At 31.4% G+C, this 23,164-nt stretch overlaps 1 protein-coding gene across 1 annotated transcript in view; it reads right to left on the bottom strand.

Moving 5' to 3' along the window:
- Window positions 1–22,741, bottom strand: part of LOC147078529 (uncharacterized) — a 280,531-nt gene extending 257,790 nt beyond the window's left edge. Inside the window, exon 1 of the mRNA XM_085960208.1 lies at window positions 22,582–22,741. Within this exon, the coding sequence (XP_085816334.1) occupies window positions 22,582–22,741 (160 nt within the window). The remainder of the gene's footprint in view (window positions 1–22,581) is intronic.
- Window positions 22,742–23,164: the final 423 nt, after the last annotated feature.

Raw genomic sequence — 23,164 nt, 5'->3', positions numbered from 1 at the left:
CTATGTACTCCCCTTCCAAGGAAGAAGGCAGTAACTCGCATTTTTTTTGAAATTGAGCTATGAATGCCATCCGTTAGGTAATTTTGAAAGCTATATATTCTGAGTAGTATCACTCTAATACCGTTAAAATCCTTAGTAAAAATAGACATCTTCTAAAATAATACATTTTTTTAGCAAAAAGGCAGTAATTGCAACTATTTATTGCAGTTACTGCTTGTGTATTATTACTTTGTTTGTATTTTAACATCCTACTAATGAAAATTATCACCGTTTTTTATTAATTCATAGTACTAAAGTTTGAAAAAACACATTATGTCATTTATCTCGAATGTGTGTGAGAGTCAGTTACTGCCTTCTTCCTTAGAAGGGCAGTGTACTCCATATCAGATTTAAAACGTGGTGTAGGTATACGAAAACTATGGCATTGTCGCAAATGTCGTTCTGTGTGTTCAGAAACATAAGTTAGTTGTTTTCCCAAAATACAAAACTAATCTGCCATAGGTGATGCCAATTAGGAGAGCAATAGCTTCGTTCAATTAAGCTGCTTCGGATATCAATATATTCCACTTGTACAAGAGAGAGCTAAGATACAGGGCGACGTTTACATCAAGTCTTCTACGTCACCACGGTCGTTTCTGGAACTAAAATCCGCCCTCCGCATTAATTATTACTTTCACCGCACCCATAATTCAGTATATTATGTTTGATATCGCGTAGAGTTTTATTAAAACAATGCTTACGTGCCCTTTTAATTAATTTTGTAATTAACGTGTTGATTTGCATTTGAAAAGTAATTAGCAAAAACACAATTTTGTGCGGCCCGTAAGCTATGGGTTAATATTAAAATTCCCAAATCTTTGCGGAAGAAGACGAAGAATTTATAAGTATTGTGAGGAAGAGAAGTAGAAAAAAGCTTTTAATTTCTTTCAATAGTGCCAGAGACAGAATATCTTTTATGATATGTCAACACCCAAAAAGCATGTGGTGTAATAGTATCAGCGAACACAAATAACGTGACGTAAGAGCGTATAAGACTTGATATTATACAAATTGGTTACATGTAAATTGTACGTATTACATTTCACCGTAGCACAGTTTGCCGTGAGCTTTCTTATCTGAAAGAGATGACCGTATTCTATACGGTCATCTCTATAACACTGGAATGAAACAATTACGCGTTGGTCGTGGAGCATTCCAGACAATAATGTTCCAATTTTATAAGATCCTATCCTAACCTAACTAATAATCCAGTATATCGGCTATTTTCATTTTTTTTGCCGCTGGCTTCCTGTAAGTGAACCGACAAGAACCGTGTTTTATTTGGACATGAATTTTATCTCAGTACTATACGACCCAACGAGGTTGGACGGTCTATAATAGACGACCATTTATATTTCCGATACAACATTTCACGGTGAAGTGTGATACGGCGAACTGCATACGTACAAATTTCCGGACACGATATCAGTTACACCGTAGAAGTAGATGTTGTTTTGCTTACTTTCTTGTACATATGTACCTATATCATTATAATGTAGTGTTATATTTAAAACATTACACTGCTTATAATATTAGATATTTTAATTGTGTTCCTATTTGTTTTTCGTGGCGTATTGTGTACATCTTGATTTTTTTATTTATACTGTCAATTTTCACTGACTGGTTGTCAATAAAGTCTTTTGATTATTCAAATAAGCTCAACGAATCAAAGAGTTATATACGGTCGGAAATGATATTTTGATTGGTGGAATGCAACATGAAAAAAATTTAATATTGTTCCTCGGACATTTAAATAATAGACAAAAAAGAGGTTTTCGTGAAGGTAAAAGTCTCACGGTATGTAGGTAAGGTAATTCCCCAATGACTCGGCGGAAAATTCTAAGTTATGACGGCGACGAAAGGGTGGGCAGATTAAGGTTGCCAATAATATCAATATGAAATACGCATTTTGTTTCATTTTACATAAGTATTTAAGTAGGTACATAATTATTATGAACTGGATGAATGATACAGACGATAATGTTTGGTTGTGTGAGACTGCATGTGATTTGACAATTTTTTGCTTTTAGTAAATTTTTGTAATAAAAGTGCAAACCGATATTTATTTTTCTCATTAGACGAATTTAAATTTAAATTTATCCACATTAAACTAATCTGAGCATCAATACTACCATTATCAATTCATAATCGTGCATTGCGCTTTATTTTATAGTACCTACCTACCACAGATTTGCTTCAAAAATCTTAACATAGGTATTAAGGTATTTAATGTGGATGAAACTCATTTTGCATCTTCGTTGAATTTGCGTCCCGGGGGTTGATGTCAAGCCAGACTCTTTTCCGTGTAAACCACGACGAGGGCAAAATAATTTGGCGAGTGGTTATATTTTGTAATGATATTTCGAGAGTTAATCGACATTATTATTTCTCACTGTTTTTATTGTACGTATTTGTAATTATTAATTCATATAAGTTTTTACAAACTTTATTATTTACCTTTTAACTTATGTTTGTTTTTAAAAATACAAATATACTTAAACATATTTAAAAAAAAAACCTCATAAATTCGTTGAATGTAAGATGATACTAAATATATTTCATCAGCAATTTGAAAATCATAGCGTGTTGGCAACCCTAATTTGGACCCACTTAGTCGCGTTGTCGAAAGCTCAAAGTTTCCCATGAGCTTTTGTTTTCCACGAGGAGTGCATTAAAAAGCATTTTATTGTTTCACGGACTAATTTGTTGTCTCAATCCACGCTGCCCTGTCATTCCTCCGAATAAGAAGAATGCACGTGCGTTATGGATCTTGATCAGGGATCCGTAACTAAATGAGACGTGACGATGGAGGGTTCTAGCATCTCATTCCATACTATTTGCTATATTTAAATATCTGATTTACCTATCAAAACTATGACTAATAGGTATTATGACATATCTTAAATGATCAAAGCACAATGCGTAAGGTACTGGGTTCCCATCCGAGGAGTCATAGCTTGATTACCGGTGAGGTCAAAATATAGATAGTGATTTTATCAAAGCGTTTATGGGACTTTTTGTGATAGCTTCACTGTTAGTACTACATTACTGTCATTGAGCTTTATAGCATATTGTTGTGTTAAAAAATGTTATAAAACATGTAGTTGAATTAGTCGTGATAATAATAAAACATTTATAGGAGGTAGGGAAAGACATAGGTATGATAGAAACATCGAAACCCAGTGACGTCTCGTGGGGTAGGCAGGCCATGCTTTGCATAGAAGTGGCACATATTAAAGTAAGACAAATGAAGGAATGAAAACAATTATTACGAATTATGAGAGCAGTGGCAGTTTTCCGTTAAGCAGACATCGTTAGAAAATATTGACATCTCATTTGAAATATAATCAAAGTATAAAAAATCCTGACAACATCACACTATTATTGTATTGTAGTTTATTATGGTTTATTAGAATCACACAGGCAATTTTTGAAGGGCGTGTTCAAACCCAAAAACGTTAAAAACCTACACGTACCTAAAACCACCAGTGTTTGAGAGAGGGTTACGTGGAAATGATCTAATTATCAGTAAATAATATCTATGTTAATTTAAAGATTTTTCGTGTATTTGCCGAATATAAATAAAAAAAAAGCTAAATAGGTACAACCTAACGAGCAGATAATTTGAAACTAAAATTAAAAGGAACGTCACTATGGTAACTTATGGACAATATTAATGCAGTGATACGGAAGTATTGAAGGTTGTAACACGGGCTGTAAGGAACTTTGGGGAAGCCTTCATCCAATAGTTTGTTCACTAATTAAGTAAGTAAGTCAAATATGATACGTAACAGGGAACTCAGAAATAATGGGAACTGAAATACACAACGGGTAAGGCGATAGCAGGTAACCGACTCGAGTAAGGATGAATCCGGGTTAAACTTTCACACGTGTTAAGAATACTTTTTACGTCGAATACTAAAAACTGCTCTCGGTTTATGCATTTACGCTCATTTAATGTTGGTGTATTACACACACTATTGCACGTGCATAATGCGTGCTTCATTTTCGTAGGACACTCACACATTCAAAAGCCTGCTTCACCATGCGGCGTATTGAATATTGCCTATCGGTATTCTATTTATTATCTGTTCTGTGATACGTAATAATATTCTCGTCTTTTTTTCATTTTACAGTAAATGACAGATAAACGTATGGATCATAAAATAATCAAATATTATAAAAGAATAGTTATTAAATATTTACAATATTATGCAGTAACTTCATTTTGTTTTAAACGCTTTCATAATACCGACGACTATTTGAAAAATACAGGTAAAGTCATATAAGTAGACGCATGTATTTGCATGACACTCCTAAATAATATATTGCATAGGTAATTAATATCATAATATTATTTTATTATACTTCAAACAAAACTTACCGTATCATAAAAAACATAATGCAAAAGTGTTTATTTACCCTTGATTACAGTATAAATGCATCAGTACGTAATTAGCTAATATATTTTTTTAAACATTCATAATATTAGTAATCGACTAATTATTATTCTACTACTTCAAATAAATATCTATATCTACTTATTATTTACTTAAGTAGGTACCTACTCTATTTTTAATAAAACTAATATTTTTTTGGAATTTCAATAGTTTGCGAATACGTTATTTTACAACGTTTTTCTTAGCTCATATTCTTATTTGTCAGGTGCAAATCTTGCAATTGATTTTTAACTAACTTCCCGACTAGCTAGACATTTGAAACTTTTAGAATATATCAGAACACGATGCCAATGCATTTTTTTAATACTTTTAGCCATCTTTAAGTAGAATTGAATTCATTTTCAGTTAATTCTGTTTTGTATGAAAAGTTATTTTGACACCATTAATGGTTGCTAGGGTCCTAGCAACGAAATTATTAATATATACGTGCGTTACTATGGAAATCAATATGACATGTCAAGTACAAATTTTTTTGATCGTTTAAGCTAGTCAAGTTTATATGGTTCAACAGAAAATTTAAAAAAGGTTGTATATAAAAAGGTCTTTATCTTGTAATAATTTAGTATGTAAGTATTTAGGTAATCAGTTTTCGTTTCTTTTTCCACTGCGGTAGAGAGCTGGAAATGTTTACGCGACTTGAATTTGAATTTTGTTCCATTTTCAGTGTTTTACCGATAAAATGTATTGAACATAAAATAATATATTTTACTCTTAATAATAGATATTTCAAGTATAAAGAGCTACATACACTAAAAACATATATTTTACCAAAGTCTTATTACGGCATCATTAGAAAGAAGTCACCCGGATTTCTCCACTATGGTGAAAATAACACAATCATACACATACACAATATACGTAAAAGTAGGCACAGCCTTTGAAAGCATGAGTTATTTCACATAATAAACCAGACAGTGCTAAGAACTCAAGGTCAAATCGTATTAAACTACATACAAAAACACTTTACGATTATCTGAAGCCTTTCTTTACATGTGTTAGTAGAAGATTCGATAAACTTGGATACAGTATATATGTGTGTATGTGAATCCTAAATTCAATACTTGAAATATTTTTAGGTTATTAAAAATATTTTTCTTGAGAAGGTAGGATTTAAATAATCGCATAGTATGGAGTCTTCGACACTGATGCCCGATATGTACGTATATATTTTATAAATCATCTTAGATTATTTTCAACCCATAATTTATTGATTGAAAAGAAATGTCAATAATGAATTTGATCCCGCTACGACATTCGAATCAATATATCATTTGAAAAAATCTCCTATCTCTTGCTTTTATGCCATAGCGGATTTTGGTTAGCACCGTTTGCAAACTTGTCGTTCGAAAATTAAAATCAGGAAGCAGGTTAATATATTTATTTACGTATTGATACATCCGATGAATTTAATTATACAATTTGATATAACTAAACTCTTTACCGGATGCGATATCTCATGGCAATAGGCAATATTATTAAGCTATCATAAAATTAACGGAACTTATCAATAGGTAGGTATTTATTTTGACTATTCATTATTTGATCCGTGATCAATTATTGCAGATAAGACGTCTTTTTTTATTGTATTGTAAATATACATGCAAGCGTATTGTATGATGGTATCGCGAATTAAACCGACTGAGGAAAATATTGATCCAAATATAAGATCATTTTTTGCTTGTTATACCTACTAACTAGTTTATAGATTGAATCGAGGATAAATTTGAATAAGGAAATGATATGTGGTGAAAAAATTGAATGAAATATTTCAAATATTGTAGACAAGTGTTTTTGTGTACAGTGCCGTAGTCAGAGATATTAATTATCGGTTATTAAATTAGGGGTCCTTACTATGAAGCGCCTAGTTTCAAAAGCCCCTAAAACGATTTTAGGTAGTTCTGAGAAAAACTATTTTAGGTAGTTTTGAGATGAGAGAAAATCATGACGTGTATTAAATCTGTGAACTTTATGTATTTATTTTTTAATTCTTTACATTCTAAGGAGTATTTTGGCTTTCCATTTTAGGGGTATTTGAAAAGCATACCCCAACCATTTTAGCAGGTTTTGAAATTTACTCTAATTTTTGATCATACGTATTGACGGTTTTTGAAAGTTCAATCTTTGGCCATCATATAGGTCACAAAATATCCATCCAAATACATATTATCTAGCTCAAAAATTTTCAAAAAACCGTTTTAGGGGCTTTTGAAACTAGTCGCTTCATATATAATATGTATATGACTTTACGACTTAAGGGAAGGGGGAGGTCTCATACAATATAGTGATTTGTACCGTAGGGGATAGACGAGGGGGTATGCAAAATCTGTTAATAAAAAGTTCTACAACGGACGGTATGATCGTATTTTGATCGGACACGGTCAAAAGAAAAGAAAATATGACGTCAAAAAATCAGCAAAATAATATAAACTCATTTTTTTGTGAATACAATATTTCGTTGGAAGACTATAATGAAATCGATCATTTTAATCGAAAGATAGTGGGGTGAGACGGTTAAAAATGTGACGTAATTTATATAGGGGATAAAATATTTTGTATATACTGTTTGTATATTTTGTTAATACTGTTATATTTTAGACCATTTGAAGTAGGTCAACAATAATAATTATTATAAAACAATATTGTACCAGTGACGATTTTTTTATCTCGACATAACATGTAAGCACTTAGTGATTATTGATTTAAATATTGTATTAAAGATTGGAGGCTTTGACCAAATAGATCGATTTAGAATCGATAATAATAAATGAACACAAACAAAGTAAATAGGTAACTATTTAAAATACATATTCCCGCAAATAGAAATTCTTTCAGTTATTTAAAAACATAGTACATATTATATAGAATGAAAATAATCAATAATTCATTAGTTGTAATCATATTAGTATGTAAATTAAACATTAATGAACGTCAAATGTTTTCAAGCAAAATTTTTATTTTACATTTTCAACTATGATTAAAAACAAGATTAAAAGCCTCCACTGCACTGCCTTAATTACATATTCACCGCAGTATTACCAGGAACTCTAGATCCTAGAGATCTGAGAGGTCTACTCTAGATTAAAATTAGTTCCCGAAAGATGGGAGTGCGGTCTGGAGGGCTGGTTCCCCGAAGTACGCGCGGAGGTCCGCATACTTTCGCGCGAAGCCCCGCCGGCACTTTTGTCAGCGATTAGGTCGCGCGGCGTGGACCATTGAGGACCCACTTTGCCTGCTGACACCACGGCACTGTGATCTGTTATTTGTGGGACCTAATTAAGGATAAATATGACCCGTAAACTTATCGATAATAAAATTATACAGAATTAAAAATAAAGCCTACCTATTGATGATATATTCTATTACACGACTGCTTTAATTAATTTTCATCTTTTTCTTCGTGTAGGGTAAAAGGTGTAAAATACAACACAGAAAAAAACTGCATACTAAACTACAGGTAGGTATACTAATATACACACACAATGTCTCATGTTACGATTGATATTTTATTGTATTGTCAGTTTAAATATGGTTTTTATAATAACCGTTTTATACTTTATTAATAATGTTTGAAATAATCATATCGAAACTGATGAAATTATTTGAGTAAAACTGGATGAATATTTGAAACCCAGATTTTGAATCCAAATGACTTGTACCATGGGTTGTTCGCAGGTGTATTGGTATAATTTAAAACATCACATGTTTTAATAGTTGCAAGCAATACCACTACGACTGCTAATAATTGCTTTTGCCGTACCCATGGTGCCACTATAGAATGATTGACCTACACCTACCAGTGTATCTTATTTATTAAATTTTAGTAATGCATTCAATTATTGTATTTTTATTAGTAGGTACAGAATAAATTTTATTTGCAATAGATAATATTATATACCAACTGCCAATAAAATCGTGAGTAGTCACATATTCAGTAAAATATAGACTCAGGCTCCATATAAAAAAATAAATTGAACGTCACTGTCCATAAGAAATGTCATTACAACTTTATCGCTAATTACATTTCTTGTCAATTACACAAACTAACACACGATCTATAAATTTATAATAGTACCAAGTTGTAATACTAATAAAATATTATAAATAATAGTAGATATCTAATTCAAAAGATATTAAACGCAATTAAAAATGTTCCATAGGGAAATCGTCGAATAAATTAATAATTAGAGTTCGATTTTTTTTCAAAACTATTTATACCTTAATATTTTGTCAAAATTATACCCTAGATACGTTCCTGATGATCAGCGATCATCATGTCACTATCGCCGCCTTCTGTTCTCCTTGTGATGCACTCTGTCCATCAGATTCCTTACACGGTGAGTTTGTAACACTCGGCATCGAGTAATACGATTTGATTCGATTCATTCTCGCTGGACCACACAGTGCGTATGACAAATTCGGTTAAAATATAAACGTAATCCAGAAATTTGGGTTTTGTAGCCACGCCAATGTAAAATAGAGATATAAAATGGTACAATGACAATCATTATTTTTTAACCAACATGTAGGCATTCAAGTTTTAAACGTTTACATTATTTAATTCATGGAAAGTCATTTTCATCTGTAAGTATTATTTTAATTTTGTGACTATATTTGTCAAAAATCATGTTTAGGCCGATTTTATTATTAGAAATTGAAGCAATGCAGAAAGTCAATCCAATTTTATGTAACACAAGTTACCTATTGCTTATGATAAAACATTACGTCGTATGCCACACAACACAAATTAAACAGAATATGAAAAAAAACTTTCTAAAATCTCTATGGATGCTTTAATTATTAAGTATTCAACTATTAACATTAAACATATTTTTGAATAGTAAAATTCATAAAATACAGAATTTGATGCATTAATGGTGATTATAGAGCAGATAAGAAATATACAGCGAACACTAAACTATATCAGTCATAACTATTTGTTTTCATTGAACTAATAATAAAAATTGCAGGTGGTATTGGTTGGTTATTTTTAAATTAAATTAAACTCTGCCTAGACTAAACCATAATATTAATAGAGTTATGCTGTGGTTATCCGATAAAAATAATGCATACTTTGTCAGTCATACTTGTTTGTTATTATTGAACTAAGAATACAAATTGCAGATGTTTTTAAAAAATAGATTAAACCATAGGCACCTCTAAACCAAATGATAATAGATAAAAATATTCTTCTATCTATAGAATATTTAAAATTATGTATGATTTAGTGGCATAATTTTAGATAATTTATAGATAAGAGAACATTTTTTATCAAATACTATGGTTTGCTTTAAGCAGTATTTAATTGAATTTTAAAAACTAACCAATACAATCGACAATTTGTACTCTTAGTTCAATGAAATCAAATAAGTATGACTGATAAAGTATGCATTAATTTCATTTATGAGGCCCCGCTCCACAAAACGCTGCCACTGAGGCCTTACGGCTTATACATAGAGTATAATTATACTTGTCACAACTTTTAGTAAAATTGCCCTGTTCAAGGAAAATGCTTCCACACATATATTAGTATATAATTATTATTAATACAGATATTTCTATCCTAATGGTATAATGTGGATCATGGCCTTCTTGATCATATCATCCCTTGACCTGCTGATTGGGTAGATTATAACAAAACAACTAGACAAATACCAGGTATCAACCTAAATATTATGTTAAAAATATGCATACTATTAAAGATTCAATATAACATTTATTGGTTTTACCATGTAATAATATAATTTATTTAAAAAAAGAATCAATTATCAGTAATACCAACTGCGACATTACGTGTAATTACAATTTTATTAGATATGCAAACATCAAACGAGTGATTGACAATTATAATTATTACATTGATAGGTATATCTATTTACATCGAGGATACGTTTGTTACATAGCTACATAACGTCATAAGTGAGTTAATAATTTATTGGACATGTGTATAAAATTTCTAGATTTACTCAATATAATACTTATTAAATACCTATGTGACGTCTATTTTCAAAAACTGACAATTCTAAAATTAAACATTTATGGTAAAAAGACGTTTTTTATATTTTAAACTGTAAGTGGTTGGTTTGCATTGAAATATGAACAATATGTATGTCCAAATTAGCCAAAAAACCTTTTATTACAAAATAATGTTAATTATTCAATTAAAATTCTGTAGTCTAATACAGAGATACAGTTTTTAAATATTTGTTTTGTACATTTTTGGTAGATTTTGGAAACTGTAACAGCTATCAAAAAATGAATCAATAATAGTTTTGTAGACTTTTATGATGAATCTAAAACAAATATAATACATGTATAATTATAATCAAGTAAAATTCATACATCAATTGAACACGAGGTAACGTTTAGTATGTGATTTGCATTGATTGGAAGAGTTGTATGACGAATTGTTGGACGGCGTGTTTTGGCATTTTTACCGTTTACGATTCGGGCTTAAATTTTATGTCAAACTAATACGTAGCATTTTTATATAGATACATCGTTTTTTCATCGACGTTTCGGGCTCATTGCAGATGCCATTCGTAAGTGATCATGTATTGAAGTCTACTTAACTTTACAGCGTATGAAAGTGTGTCGAATAGAATAGATTAATAGAATATACCGTGAAAGTCTCGAACGTTATAAACACTACACCTGTATTTTAATCAGGATAATATGTAAAATTTATTATACCTGTGACTCTACGAACAATTAATTATCATGCTTACTTTGACATATTACTTAGGTATCCTATTTTCATTAATAATAATAAAAAATAATAGGTAAATAATTATTTAATTCTATTGCAGATCTCTATTAAGTATATATATATATATTTATATATATTGCCTACACGTTGTTTTATAGGTACCTAATTACTTATACACAATATTGTGTAAAGATGATACCTAGGTGGCAGGACTAAAAATATTGTATAGGTAGTTACCCTTTGATTCTAATACGAGACGCGTGGCATATACAAATAGAGTTAAATAATAATATTGCCCCTAAGCAAATTCGTACTAAGTATCTTTATTTTTATTTATCGTCTTTTTTGTCAGAAGCCTCGCCTCACAATGGACGCTGTATAACCAAACACAAGGCAATCGTGAGTTTTTTTTATTAACCCTTTCTTGAGGCAGTATTGTACGGTAGCGCAGTACCAAAGGTTTGAGGTTTTGACAGGTATTCAGCTGATACCCTCGAGGAGAAAAAAATCGGCTTTGTAAAGCTCGAGTTAAACTTGGCACGCTCTCATTTTGAAAACGGAATGACATTTTGGCGCTCGACTGTTTAAACTATTTTTAAAGTATATCAAAATAAAATAATACATGTTTAATTCAACTGGTATCATCATCAGCACGGATTAATTCACAGGTGGATGAAGATGAATCGATTGCTATTAGTCTTGCATACTGTATTGTCTCAATTGCAGTAAATGAAGATCCTTGATTGCAAGTATGAAATATCGTTCATATTAATTGGCGTAAATTAAATAATAAAAGCAATAACTAGCACTACGGTTTAAATTTGCAGTTTCGTGCCACGGTTTGAATATTGTGGGCCTTGCTTGTCTCGTACTTGTGCAGAAATTAACTATTACGCCAATTCAATAGCCATTCTGTTTATCTTCTTCTAGCTTCTACTGTTTCTAACTGTTTATGTAGGTATGTCCTGGCCATTTTATATAAGTTTTTTATTCTTCTGTATACTATATCAAGTGTATTTTACAAGAGAGAATAATTTTAATTCTGTACAACACAATTATCATAGTTATAGTATGTAATTGCAAATGGATGAACACCCCTCATCCTGCAGCTATGCTAAATGAGTTAGGTATATCAAATATATGGGTAAAGTCGTGATTTATATGCTGCGATGATGATAATATATCAAAGAATTTTGACTATACAGAAATATCTACACACTAAACAGTGTCTTATACACTATTCCTATTGTATCATTTGAACGTATTTACGAAAAAAAAATGAATTGTGGTAATATTTTATTGATTGCATATATACATATTAACATCGCTAAGTTGGTATGTTCGATTTCATATTTCCAGTAGTACCTATCTGTCACTTTTTGATACTAATTATCATATTATTCATTATGACTTACTCCTGTATTTTTCAACTAAATTATAATGTTGAATTATTGGTAGTTTATCTAATTACTGTATCAGATTGTCTTTTCGTACGCCCATATGAAACTTGGTAAATAAATCTCAGTAAAAGTGTGAAGTTGTTTTCAAATGAACTTGCATTGCGAAGTTATTTGTAGCTAATATAATCAGTAGATTTGAGGTAATTTTTTTGTATATTTTTATATGATTAGGTTCCATCTATCTTTATGAAATAGGATTGTTTTAGATAACTTTGGATAATAATAGTAAAAATAGTTGCTAAAAAAATCAAAAGATGGATTCATATTTTGCATATTATGTAAGTGACATCGACAGGGATGGATGTCGCAGTTTTATTTTGTTGTAAAAGCGATTACGAAAGAATACCATACCATTGTGGAGACAACGAAAAGTATATTTTGCATTCCGAAAATGTTTCTTAGCGTTGAATCATATGACAGAAAAACATCTCTGCTGAAGTAAATTCTTTCAAATACACCTCAGATAGCAGCGTGGAGTTACCTACCATTATCCATTTACCTCAGCGGGCTGACATGTCATTAATAACCCACAGGGTGTTTCTTTTCAATGTGAATATCATTGTCCGCGTATTATTATGTTTGGCGTCCAAAAGGACTGTGTCCAGGATGTCGGGAGTTGAATATAGCACTAAAAATGGACTAATTTGAGTATGCTGAAAAAAAAAAATTCTAAAGTGTGTTCGTATTTTTGATTATGTCTGCCAATCAAAACGAGTGTGACAGTAGTTGTTAAAAGCAGTTGAGGGCTTAACGAGGTCTTGCTGATGACTTATTTTTATGCCCCTTTCTATAGAAAGTAAACCGATGAAAATGCTGTAATTAATTAAATATAGATTCACTATTTTTTTTAAATTGTAATTAAATTTTTAATGCTAATTTTATCAGTATTTACGTATGATTTCCATGTCTTATTAGTTCGTATTTTATGACATGATTATCTCAAAACTTAGACCGCGTGATAAGTCTCCTAGTGTGAAAAAACAGTATCTATGTACCTACTTAATAGAGTTGTGCTGTCCGCCCAATGACATTAATATGGACGAAGCATATGGAGAAAAAAAAGACACCCACTTTTTTGTCGGGTCTACCGAATGGCATAATCTGTTCTAACGCCATTACAATAAAGGTGATCTTGCTATAAATTCCCGATGCTTTTTGTCGGGTCTGCCGAATGGCATAATTCATGTTTTCATATCAATATCGTTCGCTCAAATGAACATTGACACTGGAAACACTGTTCTAACGCCATTACAATAAAGGTGATATTGCTATAAATTCCCGATGCGTGATATCGCATAATGGAAATTGCGAAATTTTGTCACGTGACGTCTACCTATACATGTGCGAATGAGTGTGTTGTCCATTAATAATGTCAGTGTCCGTCGACATAATCACTAGCTATTGGGTTTTGTTTAATCTCCTCTATGCCTTGCCTAGGCGTACCCCACCGGCTGGCTATTACATTTCTTACGGTGGAAGAATCTAGGAGTGTGCGATTGGGTCAAACACAGCTTTAATAGCAAATACCTATATTTAACACGTTGGCTGCGCAAAAAAATATCGCATGCTGTACAGAGAATCTGAAAAATACCTACCTTTCGAAACCACAAAACTCTTTTAAACATTAGAAACTATTATTATATTTTATCTCAGTTCTGTCGCTTGCAATGTCATTTACACAAAATACATCTGTGCTGTGTAAATTATTGTTTAAAATTTGACGATATATTTGATTGTGTTAATGTTATTAGGATATCAATTAATATTAAGAGCCAGGAGATACAGTGGGTTAATAGAAATACTTTTTCAGTCCAGACATAAAACAATACGTTGTGACGTTAGAATTTCAGATGTTTAAATGATTATTTTCACGTCGTCTCTGAGAGTAGTATACTCAAATTAATCGTGCTATACGAGGGTAGTTTTACAGTGCGGGGGTGGTGAGTGTGGCGATTCTCTGACTATCTCTATCAACGAAAGCTGAGCTAACCTAGATAAAAAATATTTTTATAGTTTTTAACTGATTTTTGTATTGTTTCTTGCAGTACCTAACTAATGCCAGCCAAAGTTTTGTAGTGAGCTAATAATTCAAATTCAGTAATATAATTTTTTTCACAATAATGTTTTTTTATGTAGTTTAATGCACAGAAATAAAATGAATATAGTAGGTACAGGCTTCAGTACATTTTGTTTATTAAATTTTAATCCTGGGGTTATTAAAATTTGGTTGGCAGTACATATAGTATAACATTGTTTAATTTTAAAATATACCTAGTAATTGATAATTTTAGTACTCAAGTATATTAAAAAAAAGTTTTAATTTTATACTCAGCTATTTTTATTTTCATGACATTAACTCAACTACCACGGATATAATATATTTTATATTGAGTCATGAGCATAGATTGGTTGTGGTAACTTTTAGTATGCCATTGGCACAGTCATAGGATAATTCATCTTTTGTGAAAATATAGTAGGTAGCACCACGTGCTCATCCTTGCCGACTCCCAGAAATTCCCAGAAAATTTTAGTTGTATTTACGTATAAAAATACTTTATATTATTATACTTATTTACCTGTCAAATCTATGCAAAAAAATATGAAAACTTTTGATGCGTTTAAGGTCAACATTCGTAACGTTATGGCCGAAATAGAGTCCAAAATGTGTGAAATTCATTAAAAATTGGCGTATGCAAATTGTTAGCTGTAAGATGGCCCGGGAAGGTCATTTATTAAAGTCAATCAACTATAAGCGTGTTTTGTTAAAAAAACAACACATTTTTATAAGATTTTAGATAACCCTTTATTTTTTAACATAATTTAAGTTTTTGAATTTGCTATATTTTTTAGGAAAGTAAAAATATGGTTTAATGATAATAAATAATCAAGAAACCCAACATAATTTATAGTATTGTTGCATATTAAGAAAGTTTAAGTCAATTCTCGAATACATGAAATGATAAGCACTCAATAAACCCTACCAATTTTTTTCCCACAGCTTTTCTTTATTATGAAAAAGTTAAAAACATTTTAGATAAATTTTAAGCAATTGATAGCTCATCTATTGCATGAGGAGCAATTTCTACCATTGTTAGGTGGACACACGCGTACAATTTCGCAATAACACGCTGTCCCTAACTCCCTACCGGTGGGCATGGAGACGCTCAACTCTCTGACACACGACACCATTAATCTCTCACTTAAAGAACAATTGAGTTTGCTGAATATTTTCCAACAATTTAATCCAGGTGTCTGAAAATTATAACACCTAAGTATATGGGCTACATATCACCTTTGTAAAGTTTACCCCTAATTAGAAATAAAGATCTTGGTATCTAACTAATTAAATTTGATTTCGAAAAAATGATATTTTGATTCAAAATTATTGTCAATCTCATTATATTAAAATTGATATTAATTTAAAATGAGTTAAAAGCAGTTTTCCAATCACCTCAAAGGTAGGTACCTACCTACTTATTCATAGGCAGAATTGTAACCTCTTTGTCAGAAAAGTTAAAGGTATTTTATTTCACATAAGAATCCATCTATAGGGATCTCTATCCCAATTATCCCATGGACACATCATGGCGTGAAATGTTACTATTATTAGCATAACAAAGTATAGGTAGGTAAATCATTCTACAGTGACATCATTGATAGAATGATGGTATGGCAAAAGCAATGCACAGTTGTATTCAATGGCGAATTTTATTTAACGCAGATGATGAAATCGATTCTTGAGGAAATTTAAAAGCAGGCCTTGAAACAGTTCAAAACAATTATTAAATTATACAAAAAAAAAAATCGTATTTTCATAAAAAAAACTATCAAATATTAAGTAAATATTATAAAAATGTAATAACAACAAATTTTATACAGATAAAAAAATACTTGATGGTTTTTTTAATCGTGAAGGGCCTCAAAAACATTCAGTGCGTCGGGCATGTTGTTTGCTAGCATTGAAACATGCGTTTTGCTACAACGCGACCCAATAAACCTGCGAATCGCCCCTTGTGTCATTCTAGAATGATTTACCTATACCTAGTTTAAATGTTTTGACCTGACAAAACATAAAGAATATTAAAATGTAATAATGAAGTATTTTCGACAAAAACACTTTATTTACAGAATGTTGAAAACAAGTAAATGTAGTATTTACGTCGAATTACTGAAGTTGGATACCTCGTATTACGATAATATGTGCGTATCTTATTGAGTGAATAGTTTTAGCTACCTAATTAGAAATTTATCTATTTTTCAGTCGTTATCTTTGATATGGATTAATTGATTAAATTATAATTACCATATTACTCATAATCATAATAGGTATTTGTATGTGTAGGTAATTCTGCACCTCATAATTAAATTGATATTTTTTAAGCTAAATATGTTGAATGTTCTAGAATCTAGAATTTAGATACTTAATAATAAATATATACTTATATGGGTTTAATTGAATTTTAAAAACTAACCAATACCATATATTATTAGTTCAATAAAAACAAAGTTTAGTTTGCACTATTTGTGTCGGATCTTCACAACCTATCTCTGTTTTTTTTTGTTATGAAACCTTAATAGACACCTTATAAGGGTGAAACGGTAAAAGAAAATGTGCATACCTAATAGTGCTATTACGAGCAGAATCACATAATATTGTTGATTATTATTATTGAACGGTTTTTGCATTAATTCCCCACATCATAAAATGTATATGCTTGATATTATATAGACAAGTAAGAATATGGAAAGGGGGGAAATAGTTTGAAATTATTTTATAGAGGAACTTAGATTATTTATTTATTCTTTGTGGAAAGATTTTCTTTATGTCTGATATTGATTATCTAAAAGCGCGTAGACATCCAAACGATCAATTTTCAGCATTGCAACCATTGTTTTATGAATACTTATATGCGGGATACATTATTAGTGTATACATAGCAGTTTAAAAGGGTTATAATTGTGTAAATTATACACAAGTACGAGGTGCCAAAAATAGCCGTATAACATTGAGCATTGCAGAGAGTAATGTTTTAATTTTATTAGATTCAATAAAGACATTAATTTGATATTGATTGTTATAAAATATCTCATAATAACGCTGTTATTATTATCAGACATTTTGATACTTAGGAGGATCTAACATAATTTATATAAGGTATACAGTAAATGATAATAATATGATACAATATTTCTAATTTACTCACCTACCTATTTTCTTCTGTGTTTATTAGCTACGTGTTTTATTTATAGCTATATGAATTTGATCTCAATGCTATATAATATATAGCCATCGGTTTCCGATACAATATCTTACGATAAACTGCGATTGCCCAATTGCATACGTACAATATACACATTATTCAACAAAAGTAAATGCAAAATTATGATGATTTTAATACATTGTATCTACCTACCTAACTGAATTTTTATAAATATAAATAATACCTACCATAGCCACTATTAAAGAACAATATTATTTTTTAAATTTTTTAATTGGCTTTACAATTCGACCTGGATCTTCGCCGCATCATGAAGAGGATTATTAACTGATTTTTTAATGATACATGATTGTTAGTTATTAGCTTGATCTAAACACACATTGAAAAAACAGTAGGTACTTATGTGAAATTTTCAGAATCAGGATACGTGATCTACTGCCTCAGAAGCGTACAATACCATTCATCTATAGCGGGACATGATTATTAAGTAATTTATTGTGATTTTTACTTGTATATTATTATAGCAATATAATATTACTAAATACGACAAAGGATTTTTAGAAGTATTGATAGGTTATAATTGAAGTAGATACTTACGTAATTATTGCTATACACATACAGTATACATAGTGCTTTGATCTATCTATGTTTAAATCACAGGCAAAGTTAAATATTAAAAGACAGCAGAAGTAACGTAATCAGCATAGGTATTTACATATGAACGGTTTTTAAGGAAACACTATAAATAATGTAAGTTAGTATCTTACGTTAAATGGACTTTTAATTTAATTATAATTGCTATCATTTATATGAATATTTACATATCAATTATCATGACTAGTAATTAACATAAGCTGGCAATCTTTGGTTAATTTGACCAATAGTAGAGAAGATTATTTAAATTTAAAGGGTTGCTGCAAGGTACCAGAGAGAATAATTTAGTTCTGAAGAAATGCCTAGCGGCGGTCGTTTGAATCTCATATCTCAGGTTTAATTTCAACAATTATATTCATGTTTATGGTTCTCAGACGGCGGCAATTAAAAAGTAATAAAACAAACGCATAAAGTACGTAGGAATATAATTTGGTTAATTGTCGGGTGAGAGATCCATCCGACGCCAAAAATCTAATAAAATATGAGTTGGTTGGGTTGGTACTACTTCTCTTTTTCGCTTTCTCGGAAGACTACCGAATTAAAAGTCTTGTCTAATGGGGCACGGGTTGTGAGAGATGCAGGTAGAATTATAAAATACTACACAGCTTAAATCATTTATTTCGGACAGGCAAAACTGATTAAGTGCAGTTTTGTGCACATATCACATACAGATGCAAGTCAAAAATGTTTACGAGTTAAAATTTAATGTAGTTTTTGCTGTACGATAAGAACAATATTATTCAGTCGTTTTCAAATTATCAAAAAGTAATGTTAGTTAAGAGTGACATCAGCGACGTCTCTAGACAAAATGCCGCCCCTAGGCAGCGCCAAAATGCCACCACATTTTTATAGTATTTTTTTATCATCCTTTCGTGACTCCAATATCGAAGAAATATGTTGTAGGATACATTACTAACAAAATATGTAAGATCACAAAATCTAATTTAAATACCATCTCTACTTCAATAGACAATATTGAGAGTCCATGGTTTCAGATACATTTAAAAATACACCTGACAACTTTCAAAACTCACGAATCACTGGTAAAAATATTTGGATAAATAATTATGTAAGTATGTACCTACCTATAATTCAATTATAATTTGCAAATCTGCACGTGTCATTGCTGGTCATCGAGGACGTGACGTCCAAGGACAACAGAAGTAAACTAGACATCGCGAACCCAACAAAAGAAAATACAGTCCAGCTAAACATTTTATGTTAATTAGTACTTTTTGTTTCCAACCAGTGAGGTGATTTTTTTTAATGGAAAGATATTTCCGTTATTACCAAGTTTAGGTATCTATTCGTATATTATATCTATTGTTTCTCCTCGATTTGCCGCCCTTCAAGTAACTGCCGCCCCCAAGCGACGCTAAATCTGCCTACCCCCACGGTACGTCACTGAGTGACATGCAGATAGGTACCTAGTTAGATACAATACTATTAATATTAACATTATTATAATATTTTGCGTATTCAAAAAAATCGATGTTGAACATAGCACAGATAGGATAAGTCCATACCTAGATTGATAGTAATATTATAAGATGATTTCAAATCTGCCTGACAATAAAAATATCCAATTATGCTGGGGTAGTTGGTCATATTATAAGACTGTATTTACAATACGGGTACGGAGTAGGTGTGATGGAAATATATAATAATATTTATTATATCCATTACCTTAACTTCAACAATAGGTTAAATAGGTAAGTACCTACTACATTTATTCATCATAACAATTATAGGTATCTATCTATCTACAGGATTAGGCTCGATTCAGGTGTCACAAACGCAGAGCAAAAAATAAATGTTCTCCTACATAAACATTAGGTATATTATTTCAGTATCATTGATACATTTAAAAAAAAAACTAACTACCTACTGGGCCATTTTTTCTCAATTTTCAGTACTAATTATCCTAATTGTAATTAATATTTAAGTGTTCAAAATAATGATTTTTCAAAAGCAATACTTATTTAATATTATTTACCTGTATGAACTAATACTTAAGTGTGTTTTTTAATTGATGTAAACAACGTACAACCCAGATAGCTGAAATACTATCAAATAATTTGTTTATCAACGAAATCGTAGGTACTTACAGCGTACTTATAGTGACATTTCAAAGATAAATTCATTTAGTGATATATTACATTCAATTAGTATCAAATAAGGATTACAATATTATATCAGTTCTATGTACCTACTTCAATTATTTTTTATTACTGTCCGCCAGGTTATTTTCACATGATTAGTTGAATATGTCCAAACGGACGAAACAGGTGCATATTATGATATCATTTAAAAAAAATATGGTACAGTGGAAGACGAACCTATATACTTACTAAATTTATTTAATTAAGGTGATATACGGATATACCTATATATTAAAAAAAAAACGACTTGTTATGTTGGTGATCTATTTTTACTTAGATGAGACAAAATTTTGAGTGAGTAGGACCTACCTACTTACCTTTTTGGAAGTGTAAAATTATACGTGTTGGATTACTTTTGAATCGACAAAATATATTAATTTGTGTTTATTATGATTGAAGCAAAAAAAAAAATCTACTGTCAGGGCAGGTGTAATGTAACACAATAAAAGAGTTTTCCCAATAAGAAAATGGTGAAAAATTATAACACAAAAAAGTTCATAAAAACAATATTAATATTTAACTGTTTGTCAATCAGCTTCTAACTAGAAAATGCTAATGTTATTTAAGTTACCTACTTAAAGTAGGAATATCAAGTAATAATATACATACATAACACTTCTATAGTGATTAAGTATCTATTGAATACCTACGTGGTTAAGGAAGATAGCTACGTGCCTGTTTTGATTAGAGAATAGAAACATCACAATCTGAATTTGTGAAATACCTACATAATGATATTACATACCCACTGATAATTATTGATATTTGATATATACAGTAGGTAGAATGTATTGTTAAAACAAAAACAGAATACACTTTAAGATTACAAACGTCAGGTTAATAATATTCAATAAAAAATACTTTGACAAGTACCTAGGTACCTACCAATCAAGCAACAAAAAAAATGCTAAAAGTCCTAATAAGATTTCACTGGTAATGAATGATATAACGTTAAGAATTAAAAAAAAACAAGGAGTAACGGCCATCATTTATAATTATAATCAAACAATATTATAATTATAAGTTCCCCCTCTTTAATATTTCCCCTATTGATTAACGGGTAGGTAGGTACATGAAAATTTAACTGCTCAGCACTAACATAGTTTGTTCAAATATCTAATCAATTTTACATTATTCTTTGCATTTTGATTATGGAAGAAATACACTAGGTACCTATATAATATTGGCGCTAGGTAGGTTTTCATTGGATACTTTGGCAATATATCTATAATCATTCCAGTGACATGAACAATATTATTATGTAGTTAGGTACTAGATTAGAAATTATATAATAAGTACCATCTAGTTAGATACGAATTTTCACTATTCGCTTTTCAAAACAAACTACATATAAATTTTGGCGAAAAATATTTAAAATTTGCAATGTTATAATTATCCATTTCAAAAATATTTTCTAAATAAAACCATTTAATCGGAATGGAATTATAGGATAGGCTAATATACCTAACTGTGGGTACTTTAAAATGCATTCACATGACATTTAGTAAAATGTATTTTGACGTTTCCATTCCATAGATTTATCTACTTATCTAATTGTGCATATTATGATCTTCGTGTCTGATTAATAGTGATTAGTCCCACAAGCTTTATATTTAAGTTTGTTGTAGATGACTGTAAAATATTAATTCTACGAGGATAATCAAAACACCAAAATTATTATATTTTCTAATTTATAAACAAATAAAAATGCACTGAACACACAAGGGATGCCATTAAAACCGATGGACAGTAAGTTTCTTTCGAAGCATTTCAAACACAGACAACATGGCACACGTCTTAATTTGACAGTTCGTTACGTCTTATCATAAAGGAACAACACGATTATTATTGAGATGAGGTGTTAGTGGCGATAGTGCTCACCTGGTGGTGGGCTGTTGGGAGACCTCGCCAGGCGGAAGAGGCCGCCCTGGCGCAGCAGCAGCCTGCCTCCCAGGAGTTGCGGGCTTTGGAACTTGGACATGGTGAAGTCGAGCGGCTGCTCCCCGTCGGGGCCCGCGCGCCTCGGTACCACCATAGGCATCGCCGCCCTAGCCTCTACCTCTTCAGCACCGGCCGATTCGGCGTCAAAGTAGGACCTCGTCTTGAGCCAAGCGTCTGCCAGGAGGTTGTTGTTATTGTTTCGGGCGGGCAGCGCCGATATCGCAGGGGGCGGCGTCGCCCACCGCCTTGCAGCTTCGCCGTCCAGCTCCGCCAGGGTCGCTGACGTCGCCGCCTAAAAGCGACGTCGTTCGCCCGTCGCAGGCGAGTCCTCAACCCTCAAACGGCACTAGAAAAAAGTCCCGAGTCCCGGTGTCACTCGCGGCACTCGTGGTAAGTCACTCGATAAACAAACGCGGTCGGCGGATGGGAGCGGGTCTCGCGGTTGCTCTGGCCGCGGGTGTCTGTCGTCGACTGGTGCGGGCGGCCGGCGGAGGCCTCGCGGCACGTGGCGGGGGGCGGGGCG

The sequence above is a fragment of the Rhyacophila brunnea genome, unplaced genomic scaffold (genome assembly GCF_057557595.1).
Source record: "Rhyacophila brunnea isolate RB1 unplaced genomic scaffold, BYU_Rbru_1.0 scaffold_11, whole genome shotgun sequence".
Classification (NCBI taxonomy): Eukaryota; Metazoa; Arthropoda; class Insecta; order Trichoptera; family Rhyacophilidae; genus Rhyacophila; species Rhyacophila brunnea.
This window is presented reverse-complemented; position numbering and strand designations above follow the sequence as displayed.